At 34.5% G+C, this 9,036-nt stretch overlaps 1 protein-coding gene across 1 annotated transcript; it reads right to left on the bottom strand.

Moving 5' to 3' along the window:
* Positions 1 to 1,460: 1,460 nt before the first annotated feature.
* Positions 1,461 to 4,581, bottom strand: LOC116028417 (29 kDa ribonucleoprotein A, chloroplastic-like). Its single transcript, XM_031270132.1, has 5 exons — positions 4,080 to 4,581; positions 3,728 to 3,829; positions 2,892 to 3,200; positions 2,581 to 2,699; positions 1,461 to 1,798 (listed from the first exon to the last, which is right to left on the bottom strand). The coding sequence occupies exons 1-4, from the start codon at positions 4,488 to 4,490 to the stop codon at positions 2,634 to 2,636; spliced, it is 888 nt and encodes a 295-aa protein (XP_031125992.1). The 5' UTR covers positions 4,491 to 4,581; the 3' UTR covers positions 1,461 to 1,798; positions 2,581 to 2,633.
* Between the last annotated feature and the right edge of the window lie 4,455 nt (positions 4,582 to 9,036).

Genomic DNA, 9,036 nt, shown 5'->3' with positions numbered 1-9,036 from the left:
CTAAATGTGGACTGAAAAGATGTGCTTTCATGAGGAGATATTGGGCCAAGGCCCATCCCCAACAAGTGGACAGTGGTAATCAATCATGCATTTGGATCACTAGAAAGGCCCAAACAAGATAATCCCAATCATTATTATACTATAAACCATAATCACATTCTAAGGTGACAAAAGTGAACTGAAACAAAGTGCATTTTTAATGCATTGAATATTCATTTTTGAAAGTATATTATTTATGTAATGAAAATTCATTATTTGATATACCATCAAATAATAAATTTTTAATACACAAATAACGAACATTCAGCATATTAAAAATAAATATTTATTCATGACTAGCATTGTAATGTGGAGTGTGGACCATACTATAATTTGCCAGACAATCCTATACTTTGCAGAGTGGCAGAACTTACAGAAAGCATGGTGACAATTCAAGTAAACAAAATTTTGAATACTTAAGGGGTTGTTTACTAACTTGGAAAAATGGAGAATTTTCTTAAAAAATGGAGAAATGAGGAAGTGGAAAAAGAAAAAAAGGAGGAATTGTTTACTAAAATCATTTCTCCAAATGTCTAACTCCACTCCATTCTTCCAGTTTATGTAGAAATCTAGAGAGACCAATTTCGGACTTCTCCAAATGGAGAAATAGAAGAAAACGCGCGTGAACAGTAGCTTGTACGTGAGGTTAGTGGGTCGAATCCTGCTGTATGCGCCTAGTGTTGCCTTTTAGTAATCTCAATTCCCCTTTTACATGAGGCGTGTCCTTCTATTATTTTCTTTAATCATTATTATTATTATTATTATTATTATTATTATTATTATATTTATCATTAATAATATCTTTTTTATTATTATTATTATTATTATTATTATTATTCTTTATTATTATTATTTATATTATTATTATCTTTATAATTAATATTATATTTATCATTAATATTATCTTTATTATTATTATTATTATTATTCTTATCTTTATAATTAATATTATATTTATCATTAATATTATATTTATCATTAATATTATCCTTATTATTATTATTATTATTATCTTTATAATTAATATTATCTTTTATTATTATTATTATTATTATTATTATTATTATTATTATCTTTATCATTAATATTATTATTATTATTATTATTATTATTATTATTATCATCATCATCATCATCATTATCATTATTATTATTATGTTTACTATTATCATTATTATTATTATTCTTTATTATTATTATTATCATTATTATATTATATTTATTATGTTTATTATTATTATTATTATTATTATTATTATTATTATTATTATTATCATCATCTTTGTTGTGGAAATGTACAATTGCTATATGAGATGATTGTATGTGTTTAATAAAATCAGAAAATTAGAGATATGAAAAACTGGAAGAATGGAGAAATGGAAAACTAAATGGAGAAGAAAAATTGGAGAAATGGAAGAATGTGAAACTGGAAATGGAAAAACAAAGAAATGAAGTAAACAGCCCCTAAGGGGTTCACACCACAATACCACCTAGAAAAAGAGCTCATTGATCCAAGAATTTAGTTCTCTTAATCCACCATAAGCATAAAGCAATAGGTGGCAGGTTACAAGTTGCATTGCCATTTTTACAGGCATACATTGTGACAGAAATACATAGAGAGGGCGTTCAGAAATCTCGTCATGCTAAGTCCACAAGCAGAGTATGGATTCACACGAGCATTTTGTACGGTGTAGCTACGTAGCAGCTCTGCAAAATCAAGCCCTTCATGAGCATCGCTGATTGTCATCTCTCGTCCAACCTGTTTTAGAAATCAATGAGTGTGTACGCCTAGCAGAAAAGAGAATCTTGAACCGAAATATACTTGATAGAGGCAATGAATGTGTAAATTGGCTTTTCGGTATTCAGATTGGAGGCGATACTATTGAAGCTTCTTCTATAGGGTGTGTTTGGTAACCTGTAAAATAACTTCCGGAAAATGTTTTCCGAGTTTTCTGTGTTTGGCAACGTCCGGAAAATGTGGTCAACGGAAAATGTCTTCCGTTGACCAAGAAAAATCAGTTCATTTTTCCGGAAAATGACTTACGGAATTTTTTTCCGTAAGTCATTTTACGGAATCGCCAGAATAGCTGTTTCGCATGTTTTCGACCAAAACCAAGCCATATCACCCATGACCATGGACCAAGGGGGTGGGAAAACCGCCGGAAACCTTTGCTACATTTTTATTTTTATTTTTTTTTAAATTCTATTTTTGTATTAAATACCATTATTTTAATAACTACTATAATTTTTTATATTTTAAATAAAACAATTACAATGTTTAATCATATAATTCTTTCCATTTTCCAGAAAATGAACCAAACACACAAAGACAGTTTTCCATAATACATCCAAACACGGGAAATGAAACTGTTTTCCGGAAAATGACTCATTTTCCAGAAAACATTTTCCAGAAGTCATTTTCCTGCTTCCCAAACGGACCCTAAATTTATCCAAATCAGTGACAGGTGGGTGATTCATGACTAGAACCCTAGGTGTTAAGCATTTCAAAATATAAACAAGAACATAGGGTGTTTAGTTTACCCTGGGCTCCCAATGACTTGAATACTTGAGATATCAGGCACGGTTAGCAAATCTCAGAACTGGCGCCTCGGAGGTCTTGATTCAGCATGACTTACACGGATTTCCCTACCAATTAGGTTCTACAAAACAAAGTTCAAAACAATAATGCAAATGTAAGTGGGAAATTGTTCAAGTCTAGAGAAAGGTCACTGGATTAGAGTAGAGAACCTTAACAGATAATAAGCAAACAGCAAATTTTACGAAAGCCCACTCACTCATGCATACACTCGGGAACCAACACATTTACATAATTGATACAAGAATATACTTACAACGCAATCCAACATTTTAATAGCATTGTTGGCCTCCTCAGCAGAACCGTAAGTTACAAATCCAAATCCCCTCGACCTTCCACTATCTCGGTCGTACACCACTCTTGCTTCCATCACCTTTCCTTGCTCACTGAATAAGGTTTCAAGTGCCTGATCATCAACACCCCAAGCAAGGTTTCCCACATGGAGTTTGTGGCCTCGGTTCGCGTTGTCAAAACTTCTACCACCCCTTGCTCCACTAAACGTGGAATTTTCCCTCCTAGGTGGAGGTGGCCCCGAATTGACCCTCATTGCCCTCCCGTCAAGTTCCTGCAAAAACATCATATGTTTCACGAACCGCATCCAATCTAATGCTCATATATTATACTACTACATAAATGATTTCACATGGTATAGATAAAACAACAATCTACAATCGAAAAGGAAACCAATTTAAGTTAAAACATTTGTACGTTAACTCAAACATCCGACATAACCGAACTCTTATGTTCAAGCTTTTTGCTTGAATTTGGTAATTCCATAGTGGCTTAAGAGTGTGTTGGGCTTGAAAATGTGGCACTACCTGCTACACAGATATAAGAAAATAAAGTTGTGCATTCGCTAATAGCTAGGTATCAGAGTTACTACTGGCTCTTGTTACAATGTAGTAATTTTTTGCCCCGATACAACGGAGCACAAAGAGTCAACGGTCGCGCCTCCACTGAGGCTCGAACCCAACTCCCTTGCAGAGTGTAAACCGGATGACACTAGACCACAAGGTCTTTGACATCTATACATAACATTTAATTCTAAAGAAAATGTAAATTAAAACAGTGGATTGGAGTAATGAACTTTACATATCCATTGAACTGTTGAGCGGCTAATTTAACTTCCTCCACAGTTGACATTGTGACAAAGCCAAACCCTCTGCTTCTTCCTGTCTGTTTGTCATATATAACCTGGAAATAGTGACAACTAAAATAAGCTCATCGTCCCATAAGGGGAAGAAAAACAAGCATACCTTAATTACAAACGACAACAACTATTAAAATTATGTATATACTTGTGTAATTCAAAATCCTTAATCCACAAAGAAATCTTATCAAAATTTTCTCAGGAAAATATAAAAATTGCAAACCAATTACCAATCCATAGGTATAGTAAGAAAAAGAAGCATAATAAACCTTTAAATACACATATAGAGATTACCTCGACCATCTCAACATTCCCAGCTTGTTGAAACAGCCCGGCAAGAGCAGCGCTGTCGATACTGTAGGGCAAATTGCCCACGAAGAGCTTGAGGTCAGGAGAGAAACCGTGTTCGTCCGGGTACGAGGAACCGCCATCGCTGGGAACTCCCTCGTCCTCGTCTTCCACTTCTTCAATCTGGTCGAATTCTGACGAAAGCGCCACGCCTCTGACGAAGCGTGACCCGAATGTGGAATCAAAGTGTCTAGCGGAAAATGTAAAAGGCGAAGAAGAAGATAGTTTTAGAGCGCGAGAAGATGACGGGAGAGAGAAAAGAGATAAAGAAGCGGCGGGTGTGGCATTGGGTTTGGAGAAAGAAAGCGATTGAGGGGTTAGAGAGAGAAAATGGAGCGAAGTAGCTGAGGTTGCCATGGCTGCACAGATAAGGTTCTTTAGGATTCCGATGAGAAAAAAAGAAGGGAGGAGCGTCAGGTATTTTAGGGATATAGTAACGATAAGCCCATAGTATATTTTCGGGTAAGTAAATTTATAAAAGGGCGGATCTCTTGTGAAATATCCTTGGATTTGTTCGAGTTAGAATAACAAAGGTTATATTTGATGGATTATACAAAATTTTTATGTTTGATTGAAGTTATCTAATTTTCTCATATAATATATATTTCATGTTCAAATTAACTTTTTTCTTTTTAAATTTGGAGGAAATGTTATACCCTTTCTTTCCTAGGTAATATTAGGGGTGAGCATCGGTCGGTTTCGGTCGGTTTTCGGTTAATAACCGAAATAACCAAAAATTTTGTACCCTTCCTATAACCGAACTAATGTTCATAACCGAACCGACCGAAAATCGAAATTTTCGGTCGGTTACGGTCGGTTATATTTAACCGAACTTAATTATGTCACGGGCTGAAATTTCTCAAAAAATTTAGTTTAAACTCAAAAATTTAAATATTAAAAACACATTTCTAGTTAAAATAGTCAATCACATGAATATTTCAAAATTAAATGTCCAAAGTTACAATGTCACAGTTCGTAGTTACATAACTTACATACTCCATACATAAATAAATAGACCATAGTTATTAGTTACATACTGCATACAGAATCTATTTATCAATTGTAATGCTTAAATAAATAAATTTTGATAGTGACATACTGCATACATAGACCATAGTTAATTAGTTACATACTGGTTACAAAATGCAATATATGTAACTGGTTACAAAATCAACAAAATCATTCTTACATACTACATACATATATATTTTAAAACCACTAAAGCCCCACTAAACCCCCATAACACATTCTAAAATCAATGACAAATGCATTTTGATAAGAATGATTTCTTGTACACAGTACACACACGGAATGCATTAACGCACTGGTTGGCTAGATTATTTTAGTATTTTATATTTAAAACTTATATTGTGATTTAGTATTGGACTAATATATAGTAGAAAAGTAATGGGCTAAGTCAAAATGTATGGGCATCTTCTTCGATTTTTCGGTCGGTTTTATTTTTTTTTTGTCCAAAACCGATAACCGACCGAAAAACCGAAATGACCGACTTTTTTTTAAGTCAATAACCGATAACCGACCGGTCGGTTCGGTTATCGGTCGTCGGTTTTTCGGTCGGTCTTGATTTTTTGCTCACCCCTAGGTAATATAAGATTCCCTTACTATTTTCAAATTCTATCCTTCATTTTTTATTTGACACCTTGATTTCTCTCTTGCACACCAAATTACAATCTAAGGTTCTACCATCTTAAGATTACATGTAATAATACTCTCATCCCGTTGATCTTATGTTTCATATTCCTTGGCTCCATAGCTCCTTCCACCCCCTCTCCCAACTTCTATGTTAATTTTTCTTGAGTGGGTTGCATCAAGATCAAACATATACAACAAAGTTAGTAATTAGGGATGGCAATGGATCGGTGGTGGATCGGGATATGACACATCCGTCACCTGATCCACCTAGGGATGTCATTCGGGCCAGTCCTGTCGGTTTCGGGCGAGCCTTGTCAGGTTGTCGGCCTTATCGGATTCGGGCTGTCAATTAATTATTATTTTATTCTCAGATTCGGGCTAGCCCTAACCCTAAATCTTAGTTTATCGGATTAATCGGGCGGGCTAAATCATCTAAACTAAAATAGAAAATGAATATTTACATTCGATAAAACGGGTCAAACGGTCAATCGGATTCGAATTCGATATAACGGGTCAACTGGATAATGAATAAATAAATAAATATTAGAAATGAGTTACGTTGAAAGTGAATTGTGGGATTGAAAATAACAATAAGTCTTTATTAAACACTAACCAAAGCATTAAGAAACAATATTGCAAGACCAATTATGCTCATGAAATTAATTGTACAAAAGTTAAGCTAGTCTAGACAGTAGAGCCGTAGTCCGTAGAGGCATTCTGCAATCTGCATTCATCTATGGTGTTTTCACAACAATGGGGCCCTTATGAGTTATGACCCACCTAAAAATTAAAGTCCTAAACAAACTATATAGAGGGTATAGATTACAGAGTATTAATTGTTAAGTAATAACTAATAAGTATGCTATCAAATACTCAAATCTTAATTTTAAAACTTCAATTCCAAATATGCATAATTGATAATTCTCATATGTAAAGTCCACTAATGCCACAAATTCAAAAGTCATAGATATAAGTCCACAATTCACAAGTCACAAATTCACAATAAACTAAGTAGCTAACAATTCTAACATCCAAATCTCCATAATTGGTAATTCTTACAAGGCATAAGGTCATAAACTAAAACCACAAATCTAAAAGTCATAACTACATAACTAACATAGTAAATACCCAAAATGGTCCCTCGACTATAGCATAATTCACAAATTGGTCCTCGACTTATGATTTTAACCAATAACATCCTTGACTTTCCAATTTTTACCTAATGTAGTCCTCCGTTAATGAGCCCGTCAACTCGCCGTGAAACACAGGGATAGTCACGTAATTTCACATGCTCCATTTCTTCTCCCTTAACCCGGTCGTTATAAGCTGTTGAAGAAGCCCTAATTGTTCTTCATTGTTCAGAGCACTGCAAACTTAGCTTCAATTCGGAGAGATACAAGGCAACTACACCCAAGACAGTTATATCGGTGATTCTCGGAGCTACAAGGTGAAGCCTACAAGGTGTCTCGGACATACAAAATTTGTTCGAGTCCTACAAGGTGAAGCCACTACCAAATATCACTTCCATTTCTCCAATCATTATGCAAAATACGAAAGCTCTTTCCAAAAAATCAACAATCCTTGCCTGCATACTAGGCTAAAAGCTGCTAGTAGGCATTTCAATTGATGAAAAATTGTCAAGGCAGTTATACGTACAGTCAGTAGCTATCCATCCATCTATATCTAAAACCAAGTCGACTAATAAGATTTAAGAAATCAATTCACTTATTTCATATTCAAAATGCCAAATCAGAGCTTAAATTCAAACCAAACCTATCATCATTGATAATTTGATATGCATTGATTGGTTTACCTTATCGGCGACGGCGTGAGAGTGAGACTTGGAATGAGATTTCTTAGAGTTGTGATGCGACTAGTGCGAATGCCTCGGAGAAGGTGAAGGCTGAACAACATCAACCTTAGAGATCGATTCTACTTCGGATTTCCTCTTCCGGAAATAGTTCCCTAATGCAAGAAATGCAATAACAGCTCCGAGAATCACCGATATAATCGCCACCGGAACAATCGCGTCCATCGCCGGAACCGAACTATCAACACCGCTGATCAGAATTTCAATTGTAAGCCGTTTGCCGTGTTTTCAAGTCTTCTAGCAAGTAGCAACAGTCGTGCGTGGCCAAGTTTGCAGTGCTCTGAACAATGAAGAACAATTAGGGCTTCTTCAACAGCTTATAACGACCGGGTTAAGGGAGAAGACATGGAGCATGTGAAATTACGTGACTATCCCTGTGTTTCACGGCGAGTTGACGGGCTCATTAACGGAGGACTACATTAGGTAAAAATTGGAAAGTCAAGGATGTTATTGGTTAAAATCATAAATCGGGGACCAATTTGTGAATTATGCTATAGTCGAGGGACCATTTTGGGTATTTACTCTAACTAACATAAGTCCACGATTCACAAGCCACAAAATTAACAATAAGAAGTAGCTAACATCCAAATCTCCATAATTGGCAATTCAAGTTATAAAGTCATCATAAACTAAACCACAAATCCAAAAGTCATAACTTCATAAATCCACAATTCATAAACCAAAAATTTACAATCAAGATTAAAGTCCACTTCATCAAATCTTCTATTCTAGCAATTCTTCCCCTCCAACATTTGAAGCTCCAACTCCAACTTCATCATCATCATCTTCATCTGCATCTTCATCTTCATCTACATCTACATCTAAAGAAATATAACATAATATGTATTTAATAAATTAGTAGTACAAGTAATGAAGTAAATAATTCAAACTTGATAGAGAAACTAATATAAGTAATATTACCATTTGTAGAAAATCCATGTAACCAATTACGTGTACAAATAAGAGCTTGTACTTTCTTTGGGAGGAGCCGATTCCTATATTTGTTCAAAATATGAGCTCCAATGAAAAAGGCGGATTCCGATGCTACACTTGTAATAGGAATAGAAAGCACATCACATGCCATTTTAGCAAGCTCCCCATAACGATGTTCTTTTTCTTTCCAATATGTAAGCACATCTATATCATCTAATTGATTGAGTTGATCATCTTCCAAGTATTTGTCTAAATTAGACTTTGTATCCCCACTACTAATTCCACATTAGCTTCGATGACGATAATCAACATAATCCTACATATTTTAAACATTTTGCACAATTGCACATGTTAACTAATAAGTAATAACAATAATCAATAAACAAATATAATTAGTAATGAATATGGAGTTAAAAGAATTTAACTTACACTAATAAGATTTTCATC

Source organism: Ipomoea triloba, chromosome 9 (genome assembly GCF_003576645.1).
Source record: "Ipomoea triloba cultivar NCNSP0323 chromosome 9, ASM357664v1".
NCBI lineage: Eukaryota > Viridiplantae > Streptophyta > Magnoliopsida > Solanales > Convolvulaceae > Ipomoea > Ipomoea triloba.
The sequence above is the reverse complement of the archived record's forward strand: the minus strand, read 5'-3'. Positions and strand labels throughout refer to the sequence as shown.

Coding starts and splice junctions, on each gene's coding strand:
- LOC116028417 (XM_031270132.1), bottom strand. CDS start 4,490: ATGGCAACCTCAGCTACTTCGCTCCATTTTCTCTCTCTAACCCCTCAA. Junction 3,830..4,079: donor GGAATGTTGAGATGGTCGAG/GTAATCTCTATA, acceptor CACTATTTCCAG/GTTATATATGACAAACAGAC. Junction 3,201..3,727: donor CTCAACAGTTCAATGGATAT/GTAAAGTTCATT, acceptor ATGTTTTTGCAG/GAACTTGACGGGAGGGCAAT.